The sequence below is a fragment of the Petromyzon marinus genome, chromosome 54 (genome assembly GCF_048934315.1).
Source record: "Petromyzon marinus isolate PM22_M1 ecotype Great Lakes invasive population chromosome 54, UKy_Petmar_22M1.pri1.0, whole genome shotgun sequence".
In the NCBI taxonomy this organism is placed as follows: Eukaryota; Metazoa; Chordata; class Hyperoartia; order Petromyzontiformes; family Petromyzontidae; genus Petromyzon; species Petromyzon marinus.
Genome location: NC_133720.1, coordinates 1,976,868 through 1,998,586, shown reverse-complemented (window position 1 = coordinate 1,998,586; position 21,719 = coordinate 1,976,868). Strand labels below are relative to the sequence as shown.

The window sequence follows — 21,719 nt, the reverse complement described above, 5'->3', positions numbered from 1 at the left end:
TTTGCCTGCATCCCTCCACGGATGTTCATCTTCGGTGGGGGCATAAGTAACCACGACCACCATTCCTCGTCTCCGGTTGATGGGAAGGCGAGCCCAAAGTAGCCTGGGGCTTACAGCTTCCCACACCTCACCGCCACGCTCCCACGCCCCCTTCATTCTTTTGTTCAAAAGAAGACCCACACCCTGTTGTTTGGCAGTCTGCTGCCCCGAGTAGAGGACTGTCCACCCCTCATGGTGGCAGGAGCCAGAGCCGGTCCACCGGACCTCCTGAATGCCGCATAGATCCAGGCGGTACCGGTCCAGCTCCCGACAGAGGAGTGGCAGCCTCTCCTCTGCAGTGAGCGTTCAAACATTCCACGTGGCCACCCGTAGTGGCTTTTCGTTGTTTCTGGAGTAGCCCCGAGGGTAGGTATTCAATCTCCTGGCTCCGCCAATTGGGGTTTGGCCAGGAGACGTCATAGACGCCTGGCCCCCCGGGGCCTCCGGCACAAGCTTAGTTGTTACATATTTCAGTTTAATTCGTGGTTTTGTGGTAATTAATTGAAGGTGGAGGGGTTACCAGCCCCTCGCACCCGTTCAGAGCCCCCGTTTAGCCCCTGTGGTGGACACATATGCCATGAGGGGAGGAGCCAATCAAAATTGGAACTCCCCCCACAGCGCTGTCCACGACAGAGTTGCCCGTCCGGCACCGCGAGGAGGTAGGGGGTTGTTTTGCCGGACTCTCACACAACAACAACCGCCATTCGCCACTAAGTGGCGGTGACGTCACCACGACGCTTGTGCCAGGCTATGTGCACCCTGAGGCCACGTGAAGTGTCGAACGCCCGCTGGCAGGAGGTCACGGGGCAGACCCAGGTGCCACGGGTCGACTGACTGAGATGACTGGCTGATGCACCACCTGTGCCCCCTACTGTGCCAACCTGCTGTGCTTTAGCCACCCGGCGCTCCGCTCGCTGTTGTGAGCGTCGCTCCTCCGCCCTCCGTTGTTGTTGGAGGGCGACTGCCTCCAACTGCCCAGTAGCATCCTTCACGAGCCTCCTCCACAGAGGCCGATCTTGACACCGCTGGTACCAGTCATCGGCAAGTCCACTCCGCTCCACGTCCTCCTGTACCACATCACTCCATCTCTTCTCTAGCCCGTGCCGCGCCCGCTTAGCCCCCTCAATCCGGCCAAACAAAAGCTGTTTCGGCATGCGGTGGCTGGGCATGCGGGCTACATGACCCAGCCATCGCAGCCTTGCCTGCCGGAGGAGCTCACCGATGGGACCCTGCCCAGATCTTTCAAGGATTTGTGAGCTCCTCACACAATCCAGTCTGGTTAAACCCAGGATGGATCGTAGGCAGGTCAGCCTAAATGTTTCTAACCGGCGAAGATGTTCCATTAGGGGGGTCCACGTTTCGCAAGCATAGAGAAGGGAGGGAATGACCGTGGCCGAGAAGACCTGAAGCTTAGTGCGGAGCGACAGACCAGGTAGCTTCCACACAGCGTTACGTAACCGATGAAAAGATATTGCCGCTCGACTGATTCGGAGTGAGACCTCTGCTGTTAAACTGGAGCCAGTCATAAGCACACTGCCCAGGTATGGGAAACTCTCCACTCTCTCCACAACTGCCCCATCACCGATTGGGAGTTGTGGGGGTGGAGTGTCCGATGGTACAAAATACCCAGGCAGGTGCTTAGTTTTGGTGGGGCTGATGGTAAGGCCCCACCTCTTAGTGGCACGCTCCAGTCTCATCAGCAGCGTTTCCAACTCCTCCTCTGACTGAGCAGCTATTACCAAGTCATCAGCATACATAACGTGGTTGAGCAATAGGGAGCCATCCCTTGACCGCACCCGGGCATCGATTAGCCTCCCATTATATCTGTACCATATGGAGATTCCCCCGGTACAGCTATTGAAGGCTTCACGAACTACGTGGTCAAAATAGATGTTAAATAATGTGGGAGCCAGAGGACATCCCTGTCGCACCCCAAGGTGTACAGGGAATGGCTCTGACTCCCGGCCACGTAGTTTTACCCGGGCCCGCTCACCATCATGAAGGTCCTTAATGATCGTGAGCAGAGGGTCAGGTACTCCAAAAGCACGAAGAACGACCCAGAGCCCAGGCCTACTGATGGTATCATAGGCCTTGACCAGGTCAATAAAGCAGAGATGTAGGTCTTGTTGGAATTCCCTACACCTCTGCTGTAGCAGACGGACAGAAAATATGGCATCTGTGCAGGACCGCCCTTTCCTGAAACCGCATTGGGGCTCCGCAAGCCTCTCCTCAGCGTGCCTGGCAAGGCGATGCTGAATAATCCTTGCCAGGACCTTTCCCGGCACACTGAGGAGTGAGATGCCCCTGTAGTTGTTACAGTCTGTGCGGTCCCCCTTCTTAAAAAGGGGGACCACCAGGGCATCCTTCCAATCCTGCGGAACCCGTCCAGTGGTCCAGACTGTTGTTATGATGTCATATAGGGCAGTCTGTGCACAAACGCCACCCTCCCTCAGCATTTCGCTCGGGAGATCATCTCTGCCCGCTGCCTTTCCTGGTCTCAGACTCCGTATCGCCTTCAATACTTCCTCAGCAGATGGCACCTCAGCCAGCCACTCACAGGGGGTGACTTCATCCAATATTTGAGGCACCGCAGCCTCAGCAGGGTCATCCTCACTTTGTGCTACGATGTTTTCCTGGCTGTGGGATTTTCCCTCCCCCAGGACCTCACAGAAATGCTCAGCAAATCTGCGAACCTGTTCCTGGGGGTCGGAAATTGGATCACCGTTTTTTCCCCTAATGATGGTAATAGGTGTGGCGCTGCAGGTTACTTTTTTGATGGAGTTAAATAGCGATTTGTGATCACGGGCCACTGAGGCAGACTCCATCTCCTCAGCAACCCGCGACCACCACCCATCCTTGCAGCGCCTCACGGCTCTCCGAACCTCCGAGCGAAGGCTGCGGTAAGCCTCCTCATTCTCTGACGTGGGATTCTGTAGCCGATGACAGTGGGCCTGTCGCTTTTTCTCAACCATCCTGAACAACTCCTCTGTCATCCAGGGTGTCTGGGGAGGTCTGGACCGCGTACCCAAAGCAGCCATTGCAGCTGCATGAGTCACAGTCCTAAACCTCGCCCATTTACCCTCGACATCAGGAGGAGTCGGGGACGATGCCAATCCCAGCCGCAAGCGATGATGAAATTCTCGCTTGCAACTTTCATCAGATAACTGAGACCAGGCCACTTTAGGTTGGAATGGGGTCCTGGGTGTACACCCACCACCGGAGTGGAAGAATGGCAGGCGCATCTTACAGATGACTAGTCGATGGTCAGAGGGCAGATCAGCTCCACGGTAGGTCCTGGTGTCAAGGACATGGGCTCGCATTCGCTGGTCCGTCACTATGTAGTCCAGCAGATGTTCTTGCTTGGACCCGGCATGCATCCATGATGTTGTGTGGATGCGCCGATGCCGGAACAGCGTGTTGGTAATTACAAGCCCATGGGCTGCACAAAAATCTAGCAGCCTCCTACCGTTGTTATTGAGCTGATCTGGCCCATGCCCTCCAATCACTCCAGACCAGGTGCCAGTATCATGACCAACTCGGGCATTGAAGTCACCCAACATGATGACTCTATCCCGAGGGGCCACTTTAGCCAGCACCTGTGACAGGAGGTCATAGAAGGCATCTGACTCATCGGCTTTGCCTGCATCCCTCCACGGATGTTCATCTTCGGTGGGGGCATAAGTAACCACGACCACCATTCCTCGCCTCCGGTTGATGGGAAGGCGAGCCCAAAGTAGCCTGGGGCTTACAGCTTCCCACACCTCACCGCCACGCTCCCACGCCCCCTTCATTCTTTTGTTCAAAAGAAGACCCACACCCTGTTGTTTGGCAGTCTGCTGCCCCGAGTAGAGGACTGTCCACCCCTCATGGTGGCAGGAGCCAGAGCCGGTCCACCGGACCTCCTGAATGCCGCATAGATCCAGGCGGTACCGGTCCAGCTCCCGACAGAGGAGTGGCAGCCTCTCCTCTGCAGTGAGCGTTCGAACATTCCACGTGGCCACCCGTAGTGGCTTTTCGTTGTTTCTGGAGTAGCCCCGAGGGTAGGTATTCAATCTCCTGGCTCCGCCAATTGGGGTTTGGCCAGGAGACGTCATAGACGCCTGGCCCCCCGGGGCCTCCGGCACAAGCTTAGTTGTTACATATTTCACTTTAATTCGTGGTTTTGTGGTAATTAATTGAAGGTGGAGGGGTTACCAGCCCCTCGCACCCGTCCAGAGCCCCCGTTTAGCCCCTGTGGTGGACACATATGCCATGAGGGGAGGAGCCAATCAAAATTGGAACTCCCCCCACAGCACTGTCCACGACAGAGTTGCCCGTCCGGCACCGCGAGGAGGTAGGGGGTTGTTTTGCCGGACTCTCACACACACACTCTCACACACACACACTCTCACACAGACACTCTCACACACACACTCTCACTCACTCTCTCACACACTCACACAGACACACTCTCACACAGACACTCTCACACACACACTCACACAGACACACTCTCACACAGACACTCTCACACACACACACTCTCACACAGACACTTTCACACACACACACTCTCACTCTCTCACACACTCTCACTCTCTCACACACACACTCTCACAGACACTCTCACACACACACTCTAACTCTCTCACACACTCTCACACACACGGACACACACACCCACACACAGACACTCTCACACACACACACAGACACACACAGATCCTGGAATTGACCCGGAGGCGATTTTTTTATTGCAAAATCTCAAGAATAAAAGCCACCACCACCACCACCGACCGTGACACACGCGATACATCCGGTAACACCCATCCCAGCTGGGTGGACTTAACCACCCCCCCTTGTCGACGACAGTGGCTGTAGCGATAACACACAAAAAAAATGTTTTTACCCGAGAATCATTAACACATAAAAGCCACAACAGCAGTAGTAGCGCCAGTGCCATCTTCGTCTCGTGTAAAGCGACGACTGCGCATTTGGACGTCGGCAGGAGGACGACTGCAGGACACGTGAGGGCAGACGCGGGAGACGCGTGCGGGTGTGTTAGTGTGTGTGTTAGTGTGTGTGTTAATGTGTGTTAGTGTGTGTTAGTGTGTGTGTTTGTTATTACGAGCAGTTACCTAAAGAGAAGTGACTAAAGAGTTGAGTTATACTAGAAGAGACGAAATGGTGTCGGAGTGAAGCGCACGGGCTTGGATAAGTAGGCCTTGTACTGTACGTGTGTGTGTGTGGGTGGTTGGGTGGGGGAGCGGTGGCGCAGCGGTTAGCGCGCTGCGCTACGAACCCGGGAACCCCGAGTTCGATTTTTTTTTAGCTCGGAGCCAACCAACACCGGCGATGATTTATCAGAAGCGATCCTTGCCCATCCCCCATCCCCACACACGCCTAGGTCGACTCGGCCTCAAATGTAGCCTGGTGCGGTTGTGTAAACAACGCCGCGAGAGAGACAAAGGGGGCCGTGGGTGTTTGCCGGCCACGCCAACCCGCAGCCCTCCACGTGCGCCTTGCCGTGCAACTTCACGGGCTGCTTCCACTCGCCAACGCCACTTGCCAAATATAATTACATTAAAGCTTACACCTTACACGTGGGGAGGGGGGGGAGAGAGTCCTTTGTAAGTGAAACTTTTATTTACCTCCGTCATTGAGACGCGTGGCCTCGTGGTGCGAAAGTAAAGTTACCTTCCGTCGTGCAATGTTTAAGTGACGTGTTTGTACCAGGCACTGTGCACCTGTACTGTAATTATTAGTGAGGCCCATTTGAGCTGCAGCTATTTTTTTTCGAGAAGGGACCTGGCCACAAATGATAGCTCAACGAAGCGGATCGTCGGCATCGTCCACGTGTGGAACATTTATGGGCGGCCAAATAACTCCAAAACGCGCGATGTTGATTCTAAATGTGGACGGGGAAAACCGGAGGACCCGGAGAAAAATCCACGCGACCACGGGCAGAGAGAGACACGCAAACTCCAAATATACAGCAGCAGGTGTCAGGGTCGTGATCGAACCCACGACCTCCTGTATACCAGGCGAGGTAGTTAACATCTCCTAGACACCGTGATGATGAGAGAGAGAGACACGCAAACTCCAAATATACAGCAGCAGTCATCAGGGTCGTGATCGAATCCACGACCTCCTGTAGACCAGGCGAGGTAGTTAACATCTCCTAGACACCGTGATAATGATGAGAGAGAGACACGCAAACTCCAAATATACAGCAGCAGCAGCAGGCGTCAGGGTCGTGATCGAACCCACGACCTCCTGCACACCAGGCGAGGTAGTTAACATCTCCTAGACACCGTGAAGATGAGAGAGAGACACGCAAACTCCAAATATACAGCAGCAGGTGTCAGGGTCGTGATCGAACCCACGACCTCCTGCACACCAGGCGAGGTAGTTAACATCTCCTAGACACCGTGATGATGAGAGAGAGAGACACGCAAACTCCAAATATACAGCAGCAGGTGTCAGGGTCGTGATCGAACCCACGACCTCCTGCACACCAGGCGAGGTAGTTAACATCTCTTAGACACCGTGATGATGATGAGAGAGAGAGACACGCAAACTCCAAATATACAGCAGCAGGTGTCAGGGTCGTGATCGAACCCACGACCTCCTGTACACCAGGCGAGGTAGTTAACATCTAGCCACCGTGATGATGATGAGAGAGACACGCAAACTCCAAATATACAGCAGCAGCAGGCGTCAGGGTCGTGATCGAACTCACGACCTCCTGTAGACCAGGCGATGGAGTTAACATCTCCTAGCCACCGTGATGATGATGAGAGAGAAACACGCAAACTCCAAATATACTGCAGCAGGTGTCAGGGTCGGGATCGAACCCACGACCTCCTGCACACCAGGCGAGGTAGTTAACATCTAGCCACCGTGATGATATAGCGAGGCAAGAATATTGTAGTGCAAGAATATTGTAGTGCAAGAATATTGTAGTGCTAAGCTGTGGGAAAAGACGAATTGCACGGCACATCATGGCCATGTCTCAAACGGACACCTTAGGGCAGTGTTCTCCACTAATTTTCAGAGGTTGGGGGGGGGTGCACTTTCGCCGATAATACCTCATTAGTGTGAGGGCCGCTGTGTTAGAAGCCACTGGGGCCATACATTCAAAGGCACTGGTTGGACTGCCTAAGATTAAACAGGTTCTCAAATGTAGCCTGGTCACCAATGACTGCAGGGGCATTGCCTAAAACGTCGCCTTATTGTTACATATACATACCTGTAAACCCCCTTACATTATTACAGACAAACTCAGACCTTATTGATCCACCCCGTGCCCTTATACATCGCAACGTTCATCCCACAAAGGGGAGTAACACAAACAAATAGACTTTTTTTTTAAACTTAATTTCCTTGTTCAAGAATACGGGTAAACCGTATGTGTTGACAGGTATGTATATATATATGTTACTAGGCCACAGTGTTAATGAAGAATGCGTTGAGTTTTTATTGCTGTTTGTTTCTGTACTTAATTCTTTATTATAAATTCGAGCTCTGGGAATTAAAATACAATTCCCCTTGTCGTTTTTTGACGAAGGAAGCTGCTCTTGGACACGCCAGAGCGGGTGGCAAAGTGCTGTCCCCTCTTCTTGTGTGTGGATCGGGGGACGCCTGAAACCGCTTTTCACTGGGAAGTGTTGCTGCCGGGAAATGTGTTTGTTTTACACGTCGGTTTGAGTTTTATAAGGTGTCTTCGTTGCATTCCACTGCCGCTTTGATGCATCGTTAAGACGTCGTTCTGTTGTGCCATTCCTGTACCCCCCCCCCCTTCCCATGTGACTCCTCCCCCTTAAAGAAAAGCCTGTGAACCCGATACACCTTTCCAAGGGATACCAACAACAGGTAAAGTTCAATTAATTATTTAACTGAAGGATTGAATCGCGTTAAGTCGGAATTTTTGAGCACTGGTATTTCGAAATTTTTGAGAGCATTTCTCAATGAAATACGGGAAATAAAACGCATACAAAGATATTCGCCAGCACAAACAAAGACAAAGATCCTCCCCACCCCCCCCCCCGGTATAGCTGTGCTGTTAGCGAGCACCGATGAAGTCTGCCCAGTGGCGATATCTACACGGCACCAGATACTAATTTGTGGCCGAGTCGACCTACGGAGAGGCCCAGAACTGATAATCATCACTGGTGTTGGCCGTGAGGTGGGAATCGAACTCTGGGTTTGTACGGCTCCCCACAAAAACAAACACACGTACCACCAACGCACACGTGCAAACAAATGCACCCACACAGGAAAGTTTCGCTTCCTCCTTCCCTCTGCTTTATATTTCAGGATTGGCAAGATGTCAACAGGCGATAAGTTAGAGCTGCTGCTGGAGGAGTATGAACCCAACGTAGATACCCCAACCTTTCCCCAAGTCGCCCACCTCTCCTTGAGCCACCATCAAACCCCACCTGAGTTTCAGCCCCGACGATCCGGAATGTCTACGACCGCAGCCGACGAGCAACGAGGCTCCCTCTTCAAGCAGGACTGCCCTCCCGGTGAATTCCTGCCTTACGCGGGCCCTCGGGAATTCGGCACCGGCGAGTCTGCTCCGCCGGGGACCTACGAGGTGGGGATCTTGTACCCCAAGACTCCCTGCAATATAGGACTGCTGCCCCCCGGGGTCCCGCAGCCAGCCGGCAAACCCGAACGGCCACCCCAGGGCGAGGGGGAGGAGGGGGAGGAGGACTTGCGGGGCTCTGGCCCCACCGTGCCTATGGGGCCACCGGCGTACCCGTGGCCGACCACTCAAGAAGGTGAGTTTACAACAACAAAAAAGACCCCCCCCCCCTCATTATCATTGTTGTCATCATCAGCATCAGTAGCGGTAGTTGGGCGGTGGTGGCGCACGCCCTGTAATCCAGCGCCTGTGGAAGCGAGGGGTTGGTGGATCACCCGCGCAGACATTGCGAGCCAGTGCCCGCACCCTGGCTCGCCGATGCAGTAAATGTGGATCGCCGCCTCTCCCATCTGTATGGGATCGAGCGTTGCCCCTTCGCACGCGTGGCTTTTCTCTGGCTTCTCCGGTTTTCTCCCACAGCCAATTGGTACGGTTTTTGTGTATATATGTTGAACTTATTTCGCAACCGTACGTAGCCAACCATGCTAATTGGAGGTGTGGGGGAAGGATAACAAACTGAACACAAAAAAGCAGTTCTAAAGAAATTAGTTTTCAATCACGTGACCGGAAAGTGCCAACTTATTACGACTTCAGCACCACAGAATTGTGCCTTCGGGAGCAAACCCGCAGCGTGTGACAATCTGGTACGCTGATGATTGCAAGCAGCAGCATTGTCATCATCACGGGGCGTTTTTTTTCTTCTTGTGTGAATGTGTTCAACAGTTGTGGAATGCGAAGACCGCCCTCCCGACTATGAAGCGGCTCCCGAGATGTTGGCGGTGTCCTCGTGGGAGAAGGCCATACGGAAGGCCTTCATCAGGAAGGTAGGAGAGGAGTCTCCGACTTTTCTGATGTGCCATGGGGTGAGAGTGGGGGTGACCAGGAAGAAGAAACTCTCTTTGTTTATTTTTGGTCACGGTTTCATATTCATGGTCGTGTCGTGGTCGTGTCATCGTGAGGCAGAGGATGCTTTCGGAACTCTTGCGTCCTCGGCATCGTATTCTCCACCACCATCACCATCGTCGTTATCGTCGTCATTTTACTTCCTCTGCTACCACCACCATCGTCGCTGCCACCACCACCACAATAATCATATTCACCCCTTTCACTATTATTGCCATTGTCATCATCATCATTTTTTACACAACCACCACTATCATTTTATTCACTACTACCACCACCACTATCATTACCACCATCATCAGATTATCACCGCCATCACCATCATCATCTCCTCCAGCACCTCCATTGCCACTACTACGACCACCGCCATCACCACCACCACCGCCATCCTGATCGACGCCTCTCCCTCTTCCGCCACCCCACATCAGGTCTTCCTGGTGCTCACGGCGCAAATGCTGGTGACCCTGACGGTGGTGGCCGTGTTCACCTTCGTGGAGCCGGTGATGCAGTTCGTGCAGGACTACCCCCTGCTCTACTACGCCTCCTTCGTGATCTATATTGTCAGCGCCGTGGCACTCATCTGCTGCGGCGATTTGAGGCGCACCTTCCCCTGCAACATCATAACTCTGGTGAGCTAGCAGTCGCTAGCAGCAGCGAATACAACGATGGTATGAAGGCCGCAGGCCCTGCGACCGCCCGGTCACGCCACCGCTGGCGTTTGAGGCGTCTGCGAGAGCGAACTCGAGGGGTCTTTTGGTTCAACCGTTCTTCGTTGACCGGACGTGCTAAAAACGATCTTGAAAATTTTAATAACCGAAATGTTTAAGGTTTCGATCTGAAACTCACCCATTGACGCATGACAACTTTCACCTATGTTTAAGCTCTTGAGTTTGGGAATTATTAAAACCACGATGTCCGCACCACCATGAGGTCCTGACTGTACTCCTCACAGTAAAAGCTAAAGGTGCAGCCGTGCAATGTCTTGTTCACACCACTGCCAGCGGAAGGGCCTTCACCACTACAGGGAGCTCGGATGAACTATTTCACCAGAGAGTATTCACACTTTAACCTACCACACGTGGCGGCTGATGATGAAGGACTGTGAGGTAGGCAGGTATGGAATGGCGGGACAATGCATGGGTTCATGAATGCATCTGTTCATATCCTAGAGTGCTGTTCCCTTTCCTCCCACATGAAACAAAACTCTCCCTCAGGAGAATTGACCAAACATCTGTAATGCAGGACCCTCCTGAAAAATGTTCCTGAGATTCATTGATGCCCTCCGTAAAATGACACCGTTCACATCATTTGTACAACCCACGGGCAAATCTGTAAAAACACAGGGTCATGACCATAGCACATACCACGGCGTGTGAAATTCCTCCACTTTCTCACCGCTTTATCTCAAAATGCATATGGTGTAAAAAAAAATGTGACTGTTATCTCCGGGGGTTTACGTAAGCCATGTGTTAAGATTGTACTTTGATATACTTTGTGCGGTTTGCAAATTACAGAATTCTCGTAGGAGTTTTGCTTCCGGCACCGTAGATTGGACTGATATTACTCGGTTCGTAAAGGTTGGGGCTACGGTAGATGCCGGGTGAGTTGCGTGGGTGAGTTGCCTATGGAATCCGTATGAAGGAAGCTGCGCACATTGCAGTTAAATATAACAAAACGAAAGCTGTCAGGTTGAAAGTATAAAAGTAGTAGCAATGGATTGTGAGTTCTCTCTCTGTTACAATGCATTTCCATCCAGCTACACGCCCACCTTCAACCACCCACGCCAACCCACCCACACACCTACCCCAGTCCACCCACCCACTTACGCCCACCCACTTACGCCCACCCACGCACCTACCCCAGTCCACCCACCTACGCCCACCCACGCAACTACCCCAGCCCACCTACCCCAGTCCACCCACCCACCTATGCTCACCCACGCACCTACCCCAGCCCACCCACCCACCTACGCCCACCCACGCACCTACCCCAGCCCACCTACGCCAGTCCACCTACCCCAGCCCACCTACCCCAGCCCACCCACCCACCTGCTACCACCGACCCACCCGTGCCTACCCACCCACCTTGTATGTGCAAATTGTAAATCCATATTGTCCCTCCCAGGGCATCATCACCTTGGCGGTCTCCTACATGGTGGGCAACATCGCCAGTCGCTACACCACCAGGTCTGTGTTCACGGCTGCGGGCATCACCCTGGCGGTCTGTTTCGTCATTGTCCTCTTCTCCATGCAGGTAAGCGACCACGTGCGTCGTCATTGCCGTTCGCCGTGTCCCCCGGCATCTCGTCACAGCTTGCAGCGTCCTCGCAATAGACATTTTTCCGAGATGCGATTGCGGGTTGCTGCCGCGGTGTTGTGTCGGTTGGCACGCGGGACCTGCAATCCAGGTCGCTGGGTTCGAACTCCCAAAGCGGTATCTGCAACGATGAGAGCAAACTTGATTCCATTCCAATTGCCCTCTTGTCTACCTTTTGTTATGGCTGTTGTGGATGCAGAGCAACAGCTACAATTGCATCACATTTCAGGTGGTCAAGCGAGATGACCGCGTCAGGAGGGGCGAGAGTGTATCATTGCCGTGACGTCTCCTTCCTATTTGTGGATGTCGGCATTGCGTCGCTACACGTTGCACGGTCTGTTCTGGATGACCATAGTTGCACACCCCTACGGTGTTACCCACTGTTCACGTGGCAGTGGATACACCACAGTTAGTTGATTGGCAGCTTGCATGTGGCGGGGGGGTATGAAGTGTGGGCGACTCCCACTGCTACCAAGGTATCTGGCTAGCATGGAGGAGGGCTCTCTGTATGTTTAGATTTTTGTGTTTAGTTTTATTGTCATTCCCCCCCGCACCTTCGGTAAGTGCGGTTGGCTACGTACCGTGCGAAAGAAGTTCAACATATGTACAGATATAGAGTTCCCTCTAGTGGAGGCCCTTACACCAGCAGTGGTGTGAGTGAGAGATTTTAGGGTAGCTCCTTTACCTTGAAATTTATAAAAATGTATCGGTTGTAAAAAAAATATTCTTGGATTCAAGGCTGTGAGCTGTTTAGGCTAAGGCCCCCGTGTCAAGGCCAGTGCAGGCCGATGCCTGGTGAGCCAAGTCCTGGGACCAAGCCCCTTCTAGGTATTAAAATATATCTTCTCCATAGGTGAACTTGGGCATTGTGATAAGTCGGCCCAAGTTTACGGGACCCTCACTCGAGCACGCTCGATGAGGTCTCTAATCGAAACCGCACCTTCCCGGGGTCGACAGCCCCTTTGGACCACAATGGCAGAAGTGGGAATCCTCCTCTTTACGGTGCCTTCGTAACCGCGTGTGCGCCGGATCGATGCCCATCGATGGCGACGGGCGCCGCATCGCCGCGTCGTTTGGCGTCTCCGTGGCTGCGCATAAAACACAACGGGCAGATGGGCCGCCCCGCCGCGGTTTTGCATTGCTGGAACGTCAACGCCGCCGTGGACGCAAAATGCCGACCCGATTTACGCGTGCTCCCCCCTTCCCCCCGGGGCAATCTGACGATGTCAACTGTGGCATTGTAATAATGATACTAACGATTTCAACTTGTGACGCATGACCGCCGCCGCTCGGTGTTCGCTCGCTCTCCACGGGAGAGAGAGAAGAGAGGCGTAAGGAGGAGCCATGGTCAGCTGGAATCAACAATTTACCAAGCTCTGTGGGCCTCTATATATGAAGGTGTTATCGGCCAAATGAAAGTGTTCTTCGCAGTAGGAGTCCACGTTTTGCTGTACCGCTTTCTCCTGGCGAGTCAGGGTATGGGCACCTCCTCAACGCCCACGTTATACTGGACACGTGTGATGAAGAGCTTCGTAGCTCATCAGATTCCTCCAGTCTAAAAATATAGATTCCGATTCTGATGGGAATTTTGCAACGTGTGTGCAGTGATCCGCCAACTCTCGCGCTCACAGGGCCGGATTACGGGTGGTGTACAAAGCCACCGCCCGGCTGGAAATGTTTCTGGAAGAGGTCTTGGTGCGAGTCCTTCGCTATGACCGTGAACACACCGTGACGCTGGGCACCCTGCCATAGTGTGTAAGTCCCTTGCCAAGCCACCGTGTAGCACAACGAATTTATTCGGCAGCAATGCCCAGAGGGGTATTGTTACAAGACGGGAGCAAATCTGACACTGCCGCCACAGTCGACATCTATAATTAATTTAATTGCTACTTAAGTTTCAGACTCGGACTTTATTATTTCACCTGGTAAGGCCCATTGAGTTTAGCTTTTTATTTACGTTGACAACCACAGCCGAAGGCTTTCGGCAGTGTTGGCAGTTGCAGGACATCGCGGTGACATGGAGTTATTGAGAGATCCGTAGAGTTACGCGGATATCTATAGAGCTACATGCAGCTTCGTAGAGTTACAAAGAGCTCTATGGAGCTACACGGAGATTAATAGATATAATAGAGGTTTTTTTGGGTTAGATCACGTAAATATATGAATGTCGTTACATCCGCCACCACCCGACAAAGCCAATCAGTAAGGTTTGTCATGTAAACGGAACATGCCAATTCGGCACTAGTACAGCACACCGGTGTGTCGGAGAGCAAAGCCGCAACATTTACTATCAGAGTACGACGTTTCGCCAGTAATTACAACTAGCTTCATCAGGCGACAGCCAGATTTCTGGAGAAATCTTCTGTTTCTTTCCTTAAATAGAGGGGTCGATGTGGTTGTCTGTGTGGGGTGGTGGCGGGTTTAACGACACATTTATATATTTACGCGATCTAACCCAAAAAAACCTGTACTATGGATGATATTGGTCGCGAAAGGCCTACGTGTTAAACTGACATTCATAGAGATCCATAGAGTTGCGCAGAGATAATAGAGTTACATAGAGACCGTCGGCAGTGGCGGCAGTTCCAGGAGAGGGTTGCACCGCTGTGCGAGAGATCTGAATGGATACCTCATCGCGTGACATGATGCCTATTTTGGAAAATGTCGATGAAATCCCACCGATATGAGATGAGGACACTGGACATCAGTCGGTCTGCAACCGACTTGCCATTGTGCACTTGTTGCCTCGGAAAGTGGGTGTCTTGCATAAACGTAACAGCAATAACAATCACGTATTTATCCAGGAAAGCTACGCTTGAGTCCGATGACTCATTTTCAGGAGGGTCCTGCCGCTGCTACATTGGCGTTTTTATTTCTGAAGACGTTTTCAGCCAGTTTGTGCGTTATATTCTTGGTTCTTTCGGTAAAGTCACGTAGAAGGGAAACCAAAAAATAATAAAAAATATAAAACAAGAAAATTCTCACGATGTTTTGACTGCAACACAAGCAATCATCATCAGGTGTGAAAAACAAAGAATTTTTTTTCAAATTGTTTTATATATATATTTTTTATATTATTTTATTGTATCCCTTCTACGTGATTTGCCGAAAGAACCAAGAATATAAATCCCTGCAGTCACGAAAGCTTTAAATCAAAAGTTTGTGCGTTGTTTATACATTTGTGGTTGGGGGGGGGAGGAAACCGGAGCACCCGGAGAAAACAAATGTGTGCGAGGGAGCAACGCTTTATCCCCGTACACAGATGGCGATCAATCCACTCGCTGTACTGCCGTCTGCTCACGAGCTCGGGGTATGGCGCCTTCCTCAACACCCACCCACGGGAAGGGAATTTGACAACATCTGCCTTTTGCGGTGATCCACCAACCCCAGCTGCTGCCTCCACAGCGCTAGATCACAGGCAACGCCACGACCAGCAGCGTAGCCACCACCACCGCCTGACTTTAATGATCGCGCTTGCAGAATGATCCACCCCGGCACGGTCGCTGTATATCAAGGACAAAATTTGGCCATCGCGCCCGACAGCCCGATTTGGATTTTATCTCTGCGGCATCTGCACCTTGACCCCGTTTGTTCAGTGTCGCCAACTTGAAGTGCGGGCACAATAGCAGAGGGACAAAGACGGCAGGGCCTCGTCGTATCATTTGCCCCGGACAATGGTTCACCTTCAGGACACACGCTCGGCAGAACTTTCTGGGTTTACAAATTCCCCCATTTAGGAGTGCGCCCCGCACGCGTATCTGTGCTAGGAGCTCATTACAACAACAAAAAAGATCTAACAATAACACTAGTGTTTACTAACCTTGGATTAAGGTGAGACAGTCAATGTGGAATCGTCAATGTGGGCGGCGGTGGGTGTTATGACTGAGGAGGGGCTAAAAGTAGCACGCAGCAAGCATTGCCGCCGGGTATGTGTTTGCATTATATATTTTTTCCCCGCCTTAACCAGTGAGGTCATATGTTACGGTCACCCCCCCCCCTCCACGCACTTATGAAAAGTGAACCGAGCCAGCCCACTTTGGTTCCAGGAATGGCCCGAGTGTCCGGTCCGTCCTGAAAGAGGGATCGCACCAAGACAACCCCGGCGCAACCATTGTTTTCATGAGAATAGAGTTTTCCCCTTAACCACAATACTTGTGGTCAGAATGCAAACAAAAAACACACACTGATAATATATGCATTGCCCTTGAAACTGATTGGTCCACACCAGAGACGGCTTTCTTTTGAGCCTCGTCTCATACGGTGTTAAACCAGAGGACGCCAAATGGCGTACATTGTTTTCATGTTGGGCAATACGACTCAAGTCCCCCACGGCCAATAGGCAATCGATGGTGGTTAGAGGGAGTAATGGGTCGGAGGCTGCAGTGTGTAAGATTAGCTAATCCGAACGTGTTTGAATGTTTTAAGTATATACATTTCAAAGAACACGCTGAACCGGTTGGGTCTCAGCCATGGGGTGGGGAACCTTTCCGGCACCGAGAAACGAATTTGACTTTCAAATATCCTGGGTGGGTCACGCTTTCGGGAAACCGACCGTTCGCTCGCGTATTGATTTTGGGACACGGTGGTATGACGCTCGTGCCTCCAGCAAGAAGGGTCCTGGGTTCGATTTGTGCCTCAACACCTTTCTGTCTGCTTTTGTGTGTTCTTCCCATGTTCCTGCCATGGGTTTTTTTATTTCTCTTTGGGCTCTTTGGCTTCCTTCCAGAGCAAAAAAAACCCCGAAATTCATACAATGTAACCGTTATTGGATAAAACCATCCCAATGCTGAGAAATTTAGCACCTGCAAGTCGCTCAACTGGGATGACACACAGCGGCAACATCCCTCCCTCCCTACTGCAAAAAACGTGGCATGAACCTCCTTAAAATAAATCTTGAGACTCAGCGGCGAAGTTTACCTGGGTAAAGAAGCAGAATGAAAAATAATAAAAACGTAATCTGACAATCTGTCATTGCCTCATTCTCTACTGCAGCTATTTAGGCTGAAAAGTGAAACCTGTTGTTCAAGATTCCCCCCCCCCCCAGATATAGGGTGAGGCACATGTTTGTTTTGGGAGTACAAGGGCACATTTGCAAGCAGTAGAGTGTCGACTCAGCTCATCATCCCTCCAGGATGAAATAATAAATTATCCACGGGTGTTGGCCAAACATCCCAATGCAAGACCCTCCCACGTGGCTTCCCTGGGGTAACATGTTACCGTTATTATCATTATTACTATCATGAAGGATGCTGGGCTGATGGCGAAGTGCACGTTTTGCCGACTTCTTCCCAAAGGTGGAGAGACATTGAACGGTCACTGTCGATGGATTGTATAAGCATCTCGCCGCTGCGCACCTGGCCTGTTTTTGTGTTTGCCTTAACAACATCCTGTTGCATCTGACGACCTCATAGCCACGCTTGAATACCCCGTGCGTGATGCTGCTTATTGGACTAAAGCCACGGGCAAAGGACATGTTGCAGAGCCTTGCTCAAGAATCGGCGAATAGAATAATTGGCTATTCCAATACCGGTTTCCCTCGCTCTACGCGGGCTAGGTTTGTGCGATTTCATGCTGTTAAATGCAGCTAACCGATTTCTACCTAGAATTCGCTTTACTATGCGGTTTGAATTAACTCTCTATGCAGCTACATGGTTGGACGTGGGAAAACGTTGTGTCCTGTGTATGTACTGTGTGTGTACTGTGTGTGTACTGTGTATGAAATGCTACTCTGCAGGAACCTGTCTCCTCGTGCGGTTTCGCTTTGTGTACCATTTTCATGGAATGCATCTACTACTACCGCATAAAGCGAGGGAAACCTGTATATATATTTTTTTGTCTTCCTAGATTATTCCAGAAGCCAGTTTTGACCGTAACACACAGCACGCTAAAATTAGAAACATTTTTTGCCACTGTTCCCCCTCTGGTAGCCGATGAGCATGACGAGGATAGCTTGCTGTGACAGATTATAAACATCTTTTGTGGGGCTGTTTTCAAAGTGGCAAGCCTCGCGTGGCCATAAGCCGTGTGACAGAATCCGTAGGTCGCTCGCCTGCCTCTGCTGTAACTTGATAACAACTGCCCCCGCAATTGCTTGACCAGAAAACCTCACTTTTGAATTAAATATCAGCTGTCAAATGACGCTTGTGATTTTTCTGAAACGACATTTTTTTGTCTCTTGCATTTTCAGACCAAGTATGACTTCACCTGCTGCGTCTGGCTGCTACTGCCCTTGGTGACATGCCTCTTCTTCTCCACAATCCTGGCCATCGTCTACCGCAATGACATAATGTTCGTCGTCTGGGGCTCCTTGGGAGCCGTGGTCTTCTCCTTGGTGAGAGCTTACGGAGTGTCCAAACGAAGTTGCTCCAAGATTGGCGATTTTAGTAATCTCGTGGATTCCAGACGGCACGCGGTGCCAACGTTCCAGGGACCATGCTTGGCTCCTGTCACGTGGAATTCCATACCTAGTCAGATAAGGGACTGCCTGACCATCACAAGTAAAGAAAACGTACCTGTTCAGCCTATCTTTGACAGCTGATAGCTAAATAATTTGTGACTAAATGTATGGTTGCAGATCAATCTAAGTGCAATTTTAATTGCATGTAATTAGCTTTGTAATGGAGGATCATTTTTTGTACAGAGGGCTTTAAAAAGGTGCCTTTTAAAGAAGTGGCATGGCAAGCCAGAGTATGGCATCTCGTGAACAGCTCTTCCCCCGACAGTCCGTTAGAATGATAACTGGTGGATCTTTGTCTTTTGTGTGTCCTGTTTACCTGGTGTGTAGTTTCTGGCAGTGGATGTGCAACTGATCATTGGGAACAAGCAGTACAAACTGAGTCCGGAGGAGTACATCTACGCAGCCCTCTGCTTGTACCTGGACGTGGTGAAGATCTTCCTGTATATTCTCATGGCCATCGGTGGCAGAAAATGATGGCGATGACTGCCCAAGTGTGATTATGATGATTACGATGATGATGTAGACGATGATGATGATGATGCAGGTTTAATTTCTCATGGAATATTTTCCAGGCCCCTCCTTCCCACCACAAAAGCAGAGGAGGAGAGACACGGAAATATATTTTCTGGAGCTGAGCCACGGACAGTTCCAGCTGAAATTAAGCCCTGATGATGATGGATGTTGATGACAGTCCTGTAGTGTGTTTAATTAGTGTCTCGTTAGTTTAAGCATGTCAACATTCACTGCAAAGTGTATGCTTATTTTTTTTATTAATGTTTCGTGCTTGTGAATAATTCATTTGTCAATGCTGACTAAAGTAAAATTACAATCTGGCGTTTGCAATGCAGCACTCCATAAGCATTTGCCTCAACAACGCAGTGTCAAAATAAGATTAACAATCAGTCATTTGCAGATCTTTCTCAGTCCACCGCTGGATCAAGTACTCTCCCAACCGTGTCGGGTCACGAGGGTTGTTTAACTATACTTCACTACGCTGGTCAGTGCGTTTATTAGCGAAGGGGTAGGGAGCCGGGGCCAGTTCGGATTTTACTCGCCACCGACATTGGCCACTGCGGCTGGGAATTGAACTCAGGCTATCGGGCTCACGGAGATGGGACACGATGGAGTTCAAAGTGCAGTGCACTAACCACTGCCACCGCTTCCCCCACAGCAAGGTCATTGTCGTGGCGTAGGCAATTAGCGCGAATGGTATTCTCTCGTTATTCACGAACTTGCTATCCGCAACTGTGGTTATTCGCTAATCGCGTTTGGAACTCTACACGACTGCATCGAGAGAGAGAGGGAAAGTGATGAGAGAGAGAGCGAGAGAACTTCTCAGACGGTAATTGATAAAAATAAAACTATAGGTTATCGTCGGCCAATATTAACCACTACATTTTATATTCATGACCACCTCCGGAATGTATCCCTTTGCAAATAACGAGGGAATACTGTACGTCCCGAGTTTACCACCACCACGGAGATGGAACAGTGGCACCGGCTCCTGCACAGAATGCAGACGAGTGGCATTCCAGGGCCTCGAGGGACAGCGACAGCATGGGGGAGGCCTTCATCCAGCAGTGGATAGATCGTGGACGACGACAATGATGATTATAGTAGCAAGTGTATTCAAACATAGAAAATATTTGGACACTGGTTCAAGAGTAGCCTAAGGAATCGACCAATTTCCATGGTGGCTTTTCAATTCCGGGTCCAACACTGTAATAATGGTTTACATTTGAAGCACCGACGCAGGAATACAGGTAAAAATATATTTGTGGGAAACATATACACCATTTCTACTCGTATATCCAAACCATGTCACGGCACCAGGTGGGTTTCCACTGTCTCTCTTTGCCGAACCGCGCCGGTACCAATCCACGATACGCTCCTGGCTTCACCAAACATCCAAATCTGTTTCGGGACCAAAGCTGGCCGGAGGCGGCGGGGATGCCGTATGTACGTATGTGGAACGTCGTTGGCGCACCGTACCTAAGCCAGCCGTGCTAATCGGAGGCGCGTGATGACGCGTTTGGTCGCGCACGATTTGAGCCCACGTACGCTGCGAGGGCACGCGGCGTCGCGGTGCCATCTACGAGCGTCTCTGCTCGTCCGTTGCGCGTGGTGACGTCGGTGACGTCGGCGGCGAGGATCGCCTGCAGTGGAAAAAAAAACGACCTGGGGTCTCCTGAGCCCACGCAGTGCTGATGTGGCAGCAGGGCCTCGACGCAAGCTCGGTTGTGCAGTGGAAAAAGTTGACAGCCTTCGTAAGCCAGGCCCAGTCTGCTTCTCCCCCCCCCCTCCCCAAAGGCTTGGATGATGTGAAACGTCTTTTCACGTAAACCGCGTTTGTTAATAATTAGTTGGTATTGATGTTAAAAGAGATTAAACGTATTTTCTACAATGCTTTCATTCCCATCTTTCGATTATCTTTGGGACTGGATTTGAGGCAAGTGGAATATTGTTTAATCACCTCACTGTTTTTGTTAGTTTTGTAGGGGTTTTGGAGGGGCTAATGCCCCCCTCCCCACTCCCCATTAGGTGGGGGCTGATCTCCCCCTCTCTCACCATGAGCGGGGGGGGCGCCACGTCTACTTGGTGGGGGCTGATGCCCCCTCCCTTCACTCCCCATTAGGTGGGGGCCGATGCCCTCCCCCCCGCCCGCCATTGGGGGGGGGGGGGGTCAATCACCTCCCCCTCCTCGCGAGCGGGCGGGGTGTGACGTCTGCCCCCTCCACCCCCACTCGTGCGTCCTAACCTCGCGGATTACGTCATGTTGTTTGACTCGCCGCTCGCGGCTGTTCAGAGTTAATTAATTATTTCCACTAAGCCGTTGTGTCAAGCCAACGGTGCTCGGAATCAATCTCTGCGCGCGAAATATTTAATTAATTATTTGTATGTGCGCGCACGTCGTGCATATACTGATTTAAGTCCTCCACACACCGTCGCGCGCCGATCACTGTCCCACCGCTCTTCACACACACATGCACCACGCGTCACAACGTCAGTCTGTGCTAAGGGTTTATTCCCAGGGCGAATAGTGAACCCCTGTTTATGGCCCCCTCCAGCCAGCACCCTTCGGACAGCGCCTAACCTATCACCTGGCCGTCGCAGAGTGCGTCTATCCCCCAAGCCCGAGCTGACTGCGAGCTGGGCTGAATTGGCCCCCTCCCCCCGTACTGACCCACCTTTCCAGCTGCACGATGGGGTTTGGGGAAGATGCCCGCCTCGGAGACTTTGCCTGGGCAATCGTTTTCAGCTGCACGCTGCAGGCGTCCCACGGACGCTGAGGGCGGCTGGTATTCTCCGCCACTCCAGAAGAACTCTTGATTCAATCCGCCCCTCCGGCCCCCTTATGTCCCAAAAACCCCTTAA

At 51.5% G+C, this 21,719-nt stretch overlaps 1 protein-coding gene across 2 annotated transcripts; it reads left to right on the top strand.

Annotated features, from left to right (window-relative positions):
- The first annotated feature begins 4,370 nt into the window (after positions 1-4,370).
- GRINA (glutamate ionotropic receptor NMDA type subunit associated protein 1) lies at positions 4,371-20,750 on the top strand. 2 transcript variants are annotated; one of them, XM_032974558.2, is made up of 8 exons: positions 4,371-5,045; positions 7,847-7,893; positions 8,338-8,804; positions 9,392-9,492; positions 10,000-10,200; positions 11,696-11,824; positions 18,075-18,218; positions 18,672-20,750. In XM_032974558.2, exons 3-8 carry the CDS (start codon positions 8,348-8,350, stop codon positions 18,816-18,818), a joined length of 1,179 nt encoding a protein of 392 aa, XP_032830449.2. In that variant the 5' UTR covers positions 4,371-5,045; positions 7,847-7,893; positions 8,338-8,347; the 3' UTR covers positions 18,819-20,750. The 2 variants fall into 2 exon arrangements, with proteins under 2 accessions (XP_032830449.2, XP_032830450.2); XM_032974559.2 differs by having other exon boundaries at positions 4,371-5,074.
- The last annotated feature ends 969 nt before the right edge of the window (positions 20,751-21,719 follow it).

Coding starts and splice junctions, on each gene's coding strand:
- GRINA (XM_032974558.2), top strand. CDS start 8,348: ATGTCAACAGGCGATAAGTTAGAGCTGCTGCTGGAGGAGTATGAACCC. Junction 8,805..9,391: donor GTGGCCGACCACTCAAGAAG/GTGAGTTTACAA, acceptor TGTGTTCAACAG/TTGTGGAATGCGAAGACCGC. Junction 10,201..11,695: donor CCTGCAACATCATAACTCTG/GTGAGCTAGCAG, acceptor TGTCCCTCCCAG/GGCATCATCACCTTGGCGGT.